This window comes from Mus pahari, chromosome 6, assembly GCF_900095145.1.
Source record: "Mus pahari chromosome 6, PAHARI_EIJ_v1.1, whole genome shotgun sequence".
In the NCBI taxonomy this organism is placed as follows: domain Eukaryota; kingdom Metazoa; phylum Chordata; class Mammalia; order Rodentia; family Muridae; genus Mus; species Mus pahari.
The window spans coordinates 104,860,646-104,874,471 of NC_034595.1; the positions used below are offsets into that span (position 1 = coordinate 104,860,646).

The 13,826-nt window shown below is 52.3% G+C and overlaps 2 protein-coding genes across 5 annotated transcripts in view; one reads left to right on the top strand and one right to left on the bottom strand.

Moving 5' to 3' along the window:
- The first annotated feature begins 3,111 nt into the window (after positions 1 to 3,111).
- On the top strand, positions 3,112 to 7,806 carry C6H1orf174 (chromosome 6 C1orf174 homolog). Of its 2 annotated transcripts, none has more exons than XM_021200854.2 (4): positions 3,112 to 3,193; positions 5,610 to 5,723; positions 6,403 to 6,864; positions 7,375 to 7,806. In XM_021200854.2, exons 1-4 carry the CDS (start codon positions 3,179 to 3,181, stop codon positions 7,474 to 7,476), a joined length of 693 nt encoding a protein of 230 aa, XP_021056513.1. In that variant the 5' UTR covers positions 3,112 to 3,178; the 3' UTR covers positions 7,477 to 7,806. The 2 variants fall into 2 exon arrangements, with proteins under 2 accessions (XP_021056513.1, XP_029395912.1); XM_029540052.1 differs by lacking the exon at positions 3,112 to 3,193 and adding an exon at positions 3,397 to 3,541.
- Positions 7,807 to 10,253: 2,447 nt separating this feature from the next.
- Dffb (DNA fragmentation factor subunit beta) overlaps positions 10,254 to 13,826 on the bottom strand; it is a 12,587-nt gene continuing 9,014 nt past the window's right edge. Inside the window, exons 7-8 of one of the 3 annotated variants that reach the window (XM_029539457.1) lie at positions 12,935 to 12,995; positions 11,309 to 11,443 (exon numbers count right to left, since the gene is read on the bottom strand). In XM_029539457.1, the coding sequence (XP_029395317.1) occupies positions 11,405 to 11,443; positions 12,935 to 12,995 (100 nt within the window). In that variant the 3' untranslated portion in view covers positions 11,309 to 11,404. Of the gene's footprint in view, positions 11,444 to 12,934; positions 12,996 to 13,826 lie in introns of all 3 variants that reach the window. The other 2 variants (XM_021200835.2, XM_029539458.1) reach the window with 2 other exon arrangements.

The following is a 13,826-nucleotide window of genomic DNA, read 5'->3' on the forward strand; positions in this document are numbered from 1 at the left end:
AAAAAAAAACAACTCTCGGTCAGAGATAAGCAGAATAGTAGACTGTCTTTACTGTAAACAAATTGAATTGACTTCATAGACTACAAAATCAAAAACAAACAAACCAGGCAGTGGTACACACCTTTAATCCCAGCACTTGGGAAGCAGGGGCAGGCAGATTTCTGAGTTCAAGGCCAGCCTGGTCTACAGAGTGAGTTCCAGGACAACCAGGGCTACACAGAGAAACCCTGTCTCAAAAAACAAACAACAAACATACAAAAACAGGAAAAGGAATGAAACACTAAGGTCATGTAAACCCAGGCCTTCAGCTTGATTTATTGCTAATTTAACACAAGGCATCATATATGAAGGGAACATTAAATCTGTGTGTCTTAGTTAGGGTTTTACTGCTGTGAAAAGATACCATAACCAAGGTAACTCTTATAAGTACATCATTTAATCGGGGCTGGCTTACAGGTCAGAGGTTCAGTCCATTATCTTCCAGGAAGGAGCATGGCAGTGTCCAGGCAGGCATGGTGCAGGAGGAGCTGAGAGTTCCACACTTGTTCCTAAAGCCACTAGCAGTAAGCTAGTTAACTTCCAGTCAGCTAAGATGAAGGTCTCAAAGCCCACGCTCACAGTGACACACCTCCAACAGGGCTAATAGTGCCACTCCCTGGGCAGAGCATATACAAATCACTCTGTCACCAGCTATCACAGGAAATGTGTGCAGTACTGGGCTCCCCTTCTCACTGTCAAGAGGCTTCAGTCGGACTCCAAGGAGCTCCTCTTCCTTCTAATGTCCCCGTACTCCCCTCTGCCTTTGCATCTTGCCTTAAGAAGACATGGCAGGCAGCAAGGGGAGAGTCCCTCATAGAGTCAGCAAGGCCCCACCCAGGGTCTAGTGAGGGTGCCTGACAGGACCTCAAAGGCCCCATCCTTAATGTTGGTCTTGATTCTGGAAGCAATGAGGAAATCAAAGGAGCTCCAGCCAGCTCCTGGGCAGAGATCCATCCTGGCATACATCTTCAGTGACCAGGCAAGAGGAAAAGTGGTCCAGATGAGCTCTCCAGTTCAGACTTAGAGAGTGCTGGCTAGATGTGCCTGATAGGAGTACAATGTCAGGGTCACCCAGGGAAGCAACTGAGGAACGCCATTCCCATACTATCTGGGAGTGAGGGAACAAGACAGTATAACTATTTTCAGTATGAGAACTTGTTACTATTCATTATTATTGCAGGGAACATGGGTTCGGTTCCCAGCACCCACATGTGGCTAGCACACATCCATAACTCCAATTCCAGGGAACCCAGAGCCATCTTATGACCTCCAAGAACTTCAGGCACAAACGTGGTGCAGACACAGATGCAGGCAAAACACACTTACAGTAAAGTAAAATAAGGTAAATTTTAAATAAAATTAAAACATACCAAGGCCATGAGGCTTTGGCGGTGTTAGCCTCGGAGCAGTACATTTCCTGACAGACACCAACCCCAAAACCCGATGGAAGCCAGAACGGGCTGCTCCAGGGCACTCTGAAGGACAGAAAGAAATCACTGTCCTTGCTTAGAATTAACCACAGTGACAACCTGGCAGGTTCCTTGTGTCACGGCGCACACTGGTTTTTAATGGCTGACTGCGATTATATTAATTTCCTTTCCAATGGATTTCCTGCCAGTCACACATCTGTCAGTCCCCTTCCAAGCGTCATGAGAAATAATGGTAAAGATGCATGAGGCTGAGGAGGAGGGAACACCAACCAGGAAGGTGAGCAGAGGGCACCAGCATGCTGAAGCGGCAAGGTGCTTGGCTCCCTGCCCGAAGCCTAATCTTCCAGCAGCGTGATCCATCCATCTGTAATACTTTGAGGGGCTTTTCTAAAGACAGGGGAGCTTGCGCAGCTCTGCAGTGCAGACAGGATCTTGTCTCCTTTTTACTGCACTGGAGAGAGGAGCGGGCTTGAAGAGAGCTGGCCAGGCAAAGCAGGGGACAAGGACTTCCAGGACGTAAGGGAGACCAAACCCTAGAGAAGTTTACTCTCTGGCCCCACCCTTAAGATGTCAAAGCAGAGATGTCTGTCTGGTTGATTTTGTGAGTTCTGCAACCAGATTTACCTGTTCAGGCCGTCCAGCAAGACCAGAGGCTGAGGCCAAAGGTTTCATGTGTATTTGAAGCTTATTATATTTATCATTATTATTATTATTGATGTGTTTATAGAAAGATCAAGACAGAAAGAATATGTCCTCTGGGGGTGTGGTGAGTAGGGGAAGGGAATGTCTCGGTGGGCCCATGCTGAGGCATCCCTTTCCCCTGAGGGAGCAGCCACAAGATGGTATAGTATAGAAGAGAGTTTGGGGGGGGGGGCGGGAAACAGGAGTAAAGAGGGTAGTAGAGGCAGAGAAAGGAAGAGAGAGGGAGTAAAGAAGTAGAGGCCAGGCCATGGCCATGAGCACGTGAAGAGAGGGGGAAGGGAAGGGAATGGGGAAGGGGAGAGCAAGAGAGAGAATCAAGAAGGAAGCAAGAGTAAGAGAGGGAGGAGGAGGCCAAGCAGCCCCTTTTATAGTGGGTCAGGCCTACCTGGCTGTTGCCAGGTAACTGTGGGTGGAGTTTAGACAATGCTAACAATTTATTATTATATTTACTAGAGGGGGAATAACTCGGGAAGGAGGTGTCAGTAATTGTCAGAGGACACGTAGCAAGAGTCTCCTCTCTCTCCCCACCGTGTGGGTCGCACTGTGAGGTGCCCCCCGAGGGCAGTGCTAGGCCGGTCTAACGCCTCCCTCGGGGTGAAGGGGAACCCGGGCTGAAGGTGGGCCCTGCAGGGTGGGAAGACCGGAGACCGGAGAGCACAGGCCTGCAGCATGGCAGCCGCCCTTCTCAAACATGGCGGCGACGGGGTTGTCCCAGGGATGTGCCCTTCCCAAACATGGCGGCCCAAACGGGCGGGCCTCCGCGCGAAGGAAACGTCCCTTCCCAGCGTGGCGGGAACCTGGCCCAGCTTCCGGCGCTCCGCCCGCGGCTCGCCGTCTGTCGGGGAGGCGCGCGCCGCCCGCTCTCCGCGCGAACCGGCTTCGCGGTGGGCACGTGACCCGGGGACGCCGGCCCGTGATTGGTGACGTGGCGGTGACGTCAGACGCCGCGGCGCCAGAGCCGCGCGATTGAGACTCGGCGGCGGAGCGTTAGGCCGGGGCGCTCACTCATGAGGAGCAGGAAGGTGAGGGGCCCCGCAGGCGGGGTGCGCGCCGCCGAGCCGCACTCTCCCCGGGGAGCCGGCGGGGGGCGGGCGCCTCGAGCTCCGCCCCTGGGAGGGGAACCCGCACTCCCCTGCGGCCCCGGGGGGTGGGGAGGAGACGTGCGCTTCCACCCACCCCAGGCGCGGGGCTCCAGGCTCGCTCCCCGGGGTGACGGCCTTTGCCCCCGGCCGTGCGGGCTGCTGCCCGGGCTTCCTGGCCTCCCGCTCTGCCCACCGATGGGCGTGCTGCCGCCGAGCAGCGAGCTCAGCCTAGCCCCTGTGTCGTGTGTAACCTGGGCTGAGGACAGGCAGTGTGATGACGGGAGGGAGGTAGGGTGACTGGGACCTAAACCCCGGCTGCAAAGGGTCTCTGGCCGAGCACGGCAGGGACAGTGAGTCCCTTAGCCTGAAGTGTGTCTGCCGTCCACCGCTAGCCAAAGTCCAGGCTGACGTCCCTGCCTCTTGGCGTTGCGCAGACGTTTGTGTGTAGCATGGCTGACTGTAACTTCCCCGTGTGGAACCAGTCATGGTTGCTGCCCCTCCTTTGCACAAGGAGACTTTATTAAGGTTTAATAGTTCCCCGCTGTGTTTTGTTTTGTTTTGTTTTACTTCTTTGCGCGCCTCGATTCCAGTGAGACACAGAAAGGTCTAACTCTTGTGAGGTTCTCTCCCCACTTTCTGTCTGTTGACAGTGCAGCCTTGCAATCCTTCCTTTACCATTTGCAGCCACTTCCTCAGGCCAGCAAGGGCCCCTCGGACCCTCCTCCTTTGTGCCTTACTGTTGCTAGCACGTGCCTCTTTTGCCTTTTCAGAGAAGTATGTTTAAGATAATTTTATGTAGGGACTTTCCTTGGGGGCCAGGGGTGCCCCTGTGTGTACCTGGATTACTGATTGGGTCACTAGCTTCAGCTAGAACTCCCGGTGGTTCTAAAGTAACGCCCCCCTCCCCTGTTTGCACGTGGAAATTCCCTTATTCTCACCTTCATCTTAGAGAGCAGGTTTTCTGGGTGTGGATTTTCCTAGCTGGCATTTTGTTTCGTGCAGGTAGTGATCTCACCGTGGTTCACATACAGTTTCTGCAGAATAAGGGGTTGTTTCTTACTGGTTCCTCCAGGATTAGAACTATCCCCGGGAGGTGGCCTGTCCATGTGTTTATTATCCTCTCCCTCCTGTGTCACAAACTTCCCAGACACAAGTTATTGTTTTCAACAAACAGGAGGCTTTCAACCATTCTGTCTTCAAATACGTTTTTCTGCTTTTTCTTTCTTTCTGGTTGTCTCTTACATGTGTGCTGGTGTGTGAGTTAAGGCCAGCCTAGACTACCTAGGGAGTTCTAGGTCAGCTGGGGCAATAAGGTTCGTGAGGCAGTTATGCGTGATGGCAACAGGCTGAGACCCCAGCACTTGGGAGGCTAAGACAGATGTAGTTTGCATTCAAACCTAGCAGAGTAACTTAATGAAATTGACAAGAAAAGAAAAGAAAAGAGAGAGAAAGGGAGGGAGGGAGGGAGGGAGGGGTGGACTTCGAGTACATGAAAGTTCATTTTCCTGAGCAGTGGTAAGCCAGGTGTGAAGCTCACATTTGTAATCCCAGCACTTGGGAAACACAGGCAGGTTCAGGAGGGCAAGGTTCTCATTAGCTTCACAGCAAGAGGCCAGCCTGGGACACATAAGACCCTGTACTAAAAATAAAACCTAGATAAAGGTGGGCGAGCCCCATAGCACAGTGGTAGATAGTCTGCCTAGCACATAGTAGGCTACCCCAGAACAACATCATCATCATCATGTAAGACGTGGGGCTAGGGTAGGGTAGAGGTATGAGTGCAGGAGCTGGTGATTCTCTTTGTGATGCTGTTGTCATGGCTCTGACACCGGATAAGAATTTGAGAGCTGCCGGGCAGTAGTGGCACATGCCTTTAATCCCAGCGGATTTCTGAGTTAGGGGCCAGCCTGGTCTACAGAGTGAGTTACAGGACAGCCAGGGCTACACAGAGAAACCCTGTCTCGAAAAACAAAACAAAACATAAAGAATTTGAGAGCCTTCCAAGAAAGAATGTGTACACTTATTTGGTGCACATTGGTATGAGTTCGTGTGTCCACTCAGTGCATATGCACCACAGCACACATGGAGGTCAGAGGACAGCTTACAGGAGACCGTTCTTTCCTTGCACTGTTTGGGTCCTAGCAGCTGAACACACCTCTTCAGTCCTTGTGGCCAGCTCCCTATTCCACTGAGTTGTGCCTAAGCCTGGACAGTTGGGTCAAACCAGCTTGGGGCATAGCCATCTTTGCTTGTTGGTGAAGGACATAGGTAGCTCTGGCACCGAGCTGAGGACCCACAACAGCTCTGGGCTGGCATTCCGCCATAAGCATGTTCTCTGAGCTTCACTCTTGTCTAGCTCACAGGTGGAGTGCGGTCCTCAGCGCGCCTTCGGGCCCGAAGCTACTCTTCAGCCAGCTTGGCCTCTGCCAGGGACGTCACCAGCTCCACATCTGCCAAAACAACATGTCTGGTGAGCCTCATTACCAAGAACACCAAGGCTACAGTTGTCACTCTTGAGATGTGTTGTATGAAATAGAAGCTGCTGCTGTGTATAGCTTGGGAGACGTTCCAGAGGCTGTGGCAGTGCTGTCATTGCTGTCACAGAGGCGTGTGCTTTGCGATACAGCTGATCTTCTGGCCTTTGTGCACCATACATGTGTGTGTGTGTGTGTTAAGTGTGCTAGTGATCCAGGCACTAAGGCATAGCTTTGCCCAGCTGTATGAGTCTTTTACCCGATTCATTCCTGAGCAGAGGGAATAGTCAGGCACAAGGCACGGACTCTGATCTGGTCCGCTGTAGGTCACACTGCAGCTGCCTTGTCGGGGAATCTCATCCCTACGTTGGTGCTCATGATTCTGGCAGCAGCCACCTTCATGCTCTAAGCTTTCTTGCTTGTTTCTATGATGATTTTAAAGTAAGCAACCGTGCACTTTAGGAAAGAAAGGCCTGGGAAAGCAGCTTGCCGGAGCGGTGCTCTGAAGCCCTCCTTGGCCTCCGATCTGTTCTGCCCCTTAGCAGCAGAACAGACAGGGACCAGTGGCTTAGGCACAAATGTCTCAGGCGGAGAAATGGGGGCCTCTGGGACTGTGAGCCCCGTGCCTCTGCTAGATGGGTCTGATTTTTCTCTTATATTTTTCTTTCTTGGCAGGCTTCCTCATCACACAAAGCTACGGACAGACGAACTTCCAAAAAGTTCAAGTATGACAAAGGTCACCTTGTGAAGGCAGAATTACAAAAACTTGACCCTAAGAGTGACATTTCTTCTTTGCCAAAAGTGGCCCCCGTGGCTCCTTGTGAAAATAAGTTTTCGGAGGACAGTGCTGAGGCTGCTGTCTCTGCACTGGAGAGCAGGGAGCCTCCTCAGAGCTGCTCCAAGCCTGTGAGTGAGGAACCCTCAGCAAAGGCTGAGAATGGCCTGTCCACAGAACCCAGCAGTGCCACTGCAGCCCAGGAGCCCGATGACAGCTCCGCCCAACAGGCAGAGCCTGTGCCCAGGACAGAGGAAGTGCAGGCATCAGTGCTTCAGATGGACAGCAGCATCTTTCTAGATGATGACAGCAACCAGCCCATGCCTGTGAGTCGCTTCTTTGGGAATGTCGAGCTTATGCAGGTGAGTGTTGTCTCCTCCTGCCTCTCCTGCAGTGCCGGGCACCAGACTGCAACTCCCTGCTCCCACTCTGTGTGCCCATGGCATACAACACGGAGGTGAACATAATTGATCATGTTAATGCTATGGTGTGTACCCTCCCCTCTCCCCCCTACTACCACCAGACACACACATACACACACACACATACACACACACAGGCTCACAAGCTGGGGAGCAGCTCAGTTTGAAAGGCTGAGACGGTAGGGTCCCTGGCTTCAGCCCCTTCTTGTGTCTTGGACCTCACACAAGGTTAGGAATTGAGATCTGTGATTTTGTGAGCATGTGACTATGTCTGTTGTTACCTCTTGTTTGGAGTGGAGCATCTTTCTTACCAAGGGACCTGTGCCTAGATAGATTTCCTGTATCTGTAACAGGCCTGCTCTGCAGAGCCGGAGCAGACTGGCCAAGTACGGGTGTGGGTGCCCTGGCAATCTCACTTAAGACTGAAGTCATGCTTTCTTCCCCTCTAAGGATCTGCCACCAGCCTCTTCATCTTGTCCTTCCATGAGCAGAAGAGAATTCAGAAAAATGCACTTCAGAGCCAAAGATGACGAGGATGATGCTGAGGGGTAGAGCGGAGGGCACAGTACAGCCAGTGTCAAGATTCTGTATGGCATCTTCAAGAGAACATGCTCTAACTGAGCACAAGGTGGACATCAGTGTCACTGGCTGGCACAGACGCTGCTGCCACCATTGCTCCATGTAGGTCTTCTCCTTTCATAGATGCACATGCTGGCACGGGCTGGGCAGTAGGAAATAAGGAAAATTCCTGAGAGCTTTGGCTCTGGTAACAGGTGTACTTTCCATGCCAGACTGATCACTGGGGATGAATTCTGCTGCAAGGACTCCTGTTTCTGAGTGACGCTAACCATTTGACCTGGTAGTTTTTGCAAAGTATATATGAGAAAGAAATAAAATATATTTTGAAAATACTTTTAAAGAAATACTGTGTTCCCAAAAGTGTCATTTCAAATATTTGCAAATCAAGGGGGGAAATGAACCGTGTCCTGGGCTAGGAGCACTCTTGAGGCCCATTAGCAAGCAGGAATGACAAGGCCCTTGGTATGGGGCTTGATCGGAGTTGGGATGACAGCCCCTCCACTGGGATAGAGGCTACCCACAAGGGTACTGGGAATTGAACTTGGCTCCTAAGCAAGAGCAACAAGTGGTCCAAGTTTATGAGGAGTTTACAGTTCTGCTCCTGTTCAGACAGGCCTGCCCACCCCACTCCCCATCAGATCTCACACACACACACACATAGTCACCTCAGCGTCCACCGAGGTCCTTTCTCATTAGCTGTGACCTTCACCTGTGACCTACTGACTGATGAACTACAATTTAAAGCTGTTGCTTGTAGTCATCGTCCAATAGCCGTAGGCAGCGCTGCACAGCCTTAGATGCCAGCCCCTGGGAAAGAAAGACAGCTGTGTGGTTGCCAAAGGACTTGAGGGATCAGCACACCCTTGATCCCGGTATGCCTACCAAGGAGACAGACGTGCTGTGGCCACCTCGCTCCCTTCCTGGTGTTATGCATTTCCTTGCTTTACTTAACAACCCACGCTGCTGATGGACATGGCACGGGAAGATGCCTGCCGCAGGCCTCAGCAGCAGCACTATCACCATCTTAACTGGTCCTACGATGCGAGTGCAGTCGGCTCCGTTTCAGCAGTTGCCCACCCAGGGAAGCTGCCAGAACCCTTTCCTGAGGATTTGGAAAGGTCACAGACCGGAGTCCCTGGCCCTGTCATGAAGGGACAGTTGCGAGTGCACAGGCATCCTCTGAAAGTTCAGATGGCAGTGGGTGGGATGTGGGATCAGGCCCAAAGGACACGGGGAGAGGTTCCAGTGTGTGCTTACAGTCCACTGCACGGACAGCAAACAACTCAAGAACAGAAAAAACCAAAGCAAGGCCACCAAGCTGGCTCAGCAGGTCGGGGTGCTTGCTGCCAAGCTTGATAAGAGTTCAATCCCTAGACCCCATATGGTGGAAAGAATCACCCTCCACAGGTTGTCTCCGTGCCTCTGCAGTTCAGCACCTGCAGGAGGGCCCAGTCGTGGGCACCTGTGAGACAAGCACCTGGATGCAGAGCTGTGAATGTAGCAGGGCCACCAACAGACACTAGCAGCTGTGGGGGTGGAGCAGCGGGAGTGGGGGCCTCAGCACAGGGTACAGAGGAAACAAGTCTAGTTTCCAGGTTCCCCAGACAATGGGAGACAGCCCGGTCAGGCCCTCACCTGGTACCTTGCTGAAGACCTGTTGTCCCACGCCAGTCTCCTCGAAGTCAAATGGGCCCAGGCCCTGGGGCAGACAGAATTCCCCAAGGCACAGGGGACCAGCTCCTTGGAGAGCTTCCTGAGAACAGGTCCTCTGGACTCACGGGGTTAAGCCAGAAGCATTCCTAGATGCCTTCGGTGGCTCTGCCTCGCTCAGGAATCAAAGCCCACTCCTCATCCTAACGAGCTGGCAGCAGCTCACAGCACTCTGGCTTCTAACCCCTTTGCTCACTGCCCTTCAGCTTGTGTAGCTGAGACCCCCTATGCTCTCGCGAGTCCCAGGCTTTTCTGCCATCTCTCACTGTGTGACAAAGTCATGGGGCAGACAGCTCATCTGTGTCACTACACATGTTCTGGTTCACTTTTTCTGGGGCTCATTGCCTACACTATCCTGGAAGTCGGGGGTTTGGATGATGGCTCCTATCTGTGATCTCATCAGCCACCAGCGAAGCGACCAGAAGCAGGAAAGCATGTCACCTAGGATGGCCTTCTGCCTTCCACTCAAAGCTCATTTTTGATTCCAGCTGCAAGAGTGTCCTGCATTCCACTGGAGCAACAGAAACTCGGGTCAGGAGGGGTGCAGAGCAGTCCTGCACTGGGCATAGCGGCAGGGGCATGGGTGACAGAAGGCCACAAATGGCAAACCTGAGGCTGAAGAGAAGGCCCAGCTTCTACTTGATACTCCGCAGAGGACCCAGATTGGGTTTCAGCTCCAACATAACGGCTCACAGGCCCTTGCAGTTCCAGTTCCAAGGTATCCGATCATACCGACCTGGCATCTCATCTGCATCCACGAGGTGCACTAGCGCACACACACACACACACACACACACACACACACACACACACACACACTAATAAGAATAAGACACACTGTGAACTGTGTGCATCTGTGACTAAGACGAGCAGCTAGGTCCTCAGAGAACCCCACCCGGCTGGCTGGCTGGCTGCCTCGGGCACTGCCCTGCCACCTCTGTGAAGATGAACTCACGTAGAGCAACTGTTCGATTTCTGCCTGCCGGTATCTCACCCTTAGCCCCATCTTCCTCTATAAGTTCAAACTTTATTGACATGTCTATTTTAGAAACACTTTATTGTTTTTTTTTGATTACATGGCAAATATAAAAATCCAAATATTACAAAATATATAAAATGCCCATTTCAAAAATAAACTCAGGTAGGGCGTGGTGGCACACACCTTTAATCCCAGCATTCGGGAGGCAGAGGCAGGCTGGTCTATATAGTGAGCTCCGGTCCANCCAGAGCTACATAGTGAGACCCGGTCTCAGAGAAAAAGAAGAATGAAGTATAAGATACATGATGTAAGAGATTGTACTTGGTGATCAATCTCAGCCCTGCTGAATCCTCCAGGGTTACTGCTTTCTCCGAGTGGCATTTCCACAGACCGTGCACAAGCTGACACACGTTTACAAAACCAAATACTAGGTGTGGTGGTGCACACTTGTGGCCCCAGCTCTAGGAATGAGGCAGGAAGATCATGAGTTCAAGGTCATTCCCTGCACAGATAAAGTCATCTATGCCTTTAACAGTTTCTTATTTCTCCACATTAAAGTTTAAACCTGCTCCAATCGTGTGTACATAAATATATCAGTGTTGAGTCATGAAATTCATGACAGCNGTTATTTAACCCATTAAAAACATCAGTTTCACACGGCTCAAAATAAGGCCACAGTCAGCTGTTCAACAACAGGAGACATCTGGACGGCTTCCCACCTTCTGCCATTTTAAACAATTCAGCAGAGGATGCCCTGCATGTTCTTTATAAAATGCAAACATTTACCCCAGAAGCACCNTTTCTTTCAGAGGCATATAGTCAGAGCTGCCATTTGCAGTAGAAATAGAGGCCATAAAAGCTCAGCACAAACCAGCCCCGACACACACACAATCACAATTGCCAAGTTCAGCCCTNGGGCCNTGAGCGTGAAGACCCTGCCACAGGAACANGATGAGCACCAGCACTGACTGTCCTCTGCACACTGGGCTGTGTCACTGGAGCTTCCGGGCAGGGCGCTTCCGAGCAGGGCGCTTCTGAGCAGGCTGCTTCCTCCTGGATCCTGTCTGAGGCCNGTAGATCCTACTGCNGTCACNCTCCAGCTTGTGTGTGGTCTTCTTGTGGCAGGCGATATGCACCAGCTTCAGGTTCTCAGCAGTGAAGAGCAGGCTGTAGAAATACTCCCAGTTCACCTCCCTCCCATCCTGGATTGCTTCAGCCAGCGTGGGTACCACGGTGCGCTTCTTCTCTATTCTGCCAAGTCGGGGGTGTGGGGGGGAGACAGCCATTCTGCTGGGAGTGCCACACACCACAAGGTGCTGTGCACTCTCCCATGAGCCACAGACACTCGCTGTCTGTGGACGCAGTGTCTACCATGGCAGGCAGCCCTGCTGTCCTGTTTTTTGTTTTTTTTTGTCAACGTGATGGATGCGTCACCAGAGGAGCCCAGCACCGTGTTCCATGGGCTGTTGACACTGGCCCATCCCTGACATGGGCCATGGGTGGCCACGGTGTACAGACTCCAGCACAAGCAATGCTGCTTGTCTTACTTTGCAAACTTGAGTAGTGGACACAGCTTACCATTCTGAAACGAGTTTGGGGAAAGCTGGGCAGGGTCCCTCGCATGCCACTCAACGGAGCCAAGCCTCATGTGTGTGTGAGCACTTGTCAGCCCCTGCTGACTCCTACTTGTTCATGTACCCATGTCACACAGCTGCCCATAGGCCCCAGGCCTGTGTCTCCCACAGGCACATGAGCCAAGTAGGTATGGCCAATGTGACACAGAAGTGGCAAGCAAAGACAATGTCATGTTGCTTCAGAGCCACTGAAACTGGGGCATCCACTGGGAACAAGTGCAGATCCACTCTGCACCCTGGAGACCCTGACAAGCCAGAACAGAAGACTAGTCACCAGAGAGAACTTCAGGTCCAGACACAGTTGCAAGAACAGCTGAGTGGAGGGCAAACCACCTTCCCCATGTTTAACTCCATATGTAACAGCTATGGAGCCTGGAAGTCTGTTACGCAGTGGTCTGGTCTGGTCTGGTCTGGTCAGGGCCCACTTCCTGGCTTGTCCTCGTATAGCAACGAGAACGTCCCCATCCTTTCCCACTCACAAGAACATCTGCTCTTACTGAATTGTTCTGCTCACTATGACCTCACTTTACCTTAACTGTCTCCCAAAGGAACCATCTCCAGATGCGGTCTCACTGGGTGACAGTTACAATGTGTGTCTGGGGTGGGAGGAACCACAATTGAATCCACAGCAGGAAGTTACCCCAGAACAGCAGCACTGAGCCAGGGTGAGCAAGCAGGACCAGCATAAAGACAGTGGGTGGCAAGAAGGTCCCAGAATGCCCACGGGAATCCAGGAGACGGCAGGGGAGAGTGGAAGATAAGCCATGGCAGAGCTAAAGGAAAGGTTCGCTGTGGTGTACACTGCTCTCAGTCAAGGGAATCAAGCCGGTCTCCACCAGAGAGGCAGAACACTGCAGGTCCACAGCAGATGCCAGGAAACAGAGATGAGTCTCCCTCACAGAGTGCTCAGGGGACCCAGATGCCGGTGACACCACACTCGGTGTGAGACAGCCCCTCTCCAGCACTCAGTGTAGAAGTGGCAAGGCAGAGTTCACCCTCAGGGCCTCCTTACAGAAGCACTAGGACCAATCATTAGCAACTCGGAGCAGGACCAGGGAGATGCAGGAGGCAGTGAGCAGAGGAGTGGGAGACATAAGTAGGTACTGACCATGACGATGCGACCACCGTGCAAGCTCAAAGACAGGTGGGATAACGCTGAGAAAAGAGCCCTGGAAGAGAGGGGTGACAGGTGGGCCCAGGACGCACAGTGAGACCAGGCACACAGCAGGATCAGCAAATGCTGAGATTAATTCAAACTCACTTATTCACGCAACAAAATACTGAATAGATGTTGAACAGCCACTCTATCTAGACACTGGGACAAGGGACAAGTGCAGGAGCGTCTCAGACAAGACAAGAGGAGGTGTGCTAACAAGAGACGCCCTCTGTGATGGTAACAGAAACCCAGCCGTGGGAAGGTGAGACAGAAAGCAGGGTGGACATGGAGAGTCCCAGCCTCTTACAGGTACCAGAGCCCAGAAAGGATGAGCAGAGCAGCATGAAATGGCAGACAGACAGACAGACAGGCCAAAGACACATCAGAAAAGGCAGCCACCCTAATCTCAAAATAGCAACCTCAGAACAGCTGGACACATGTTGCCTTGAGCAGACGTGAAAACACAAGAGGCAAATCTAGGGAACAGAGAGAAAGCCCAAAGGAGCGGAAACTAGAAGTGAAAATAAAAGCAGACACCCCTGCAGCTAAGCGCAGGGCAGAGGCAGCTGCAGACAACAGGGGCGAACAGATGCCCCTGCACCTGCAGGAAGAATCGCAGGATCTGTGCACACTGGGGCCTGGTCTTCTAGGGCTCACCCCAGCCACCCCATCTTGTTATGATACAAGATATCAGAAATGTGCCAAAAATACAGCAACAACACCTGTCACACGGACAGTTGGGAGGGAATTAGTGCCCAGGATAAAAGTAAAGGACCGGGAAAGCAAGCAGCCTGAGAGCTGTGCTGGGGAGAGAGAGAGAGCTGTGCTGGGGAGAGAGAGAGAG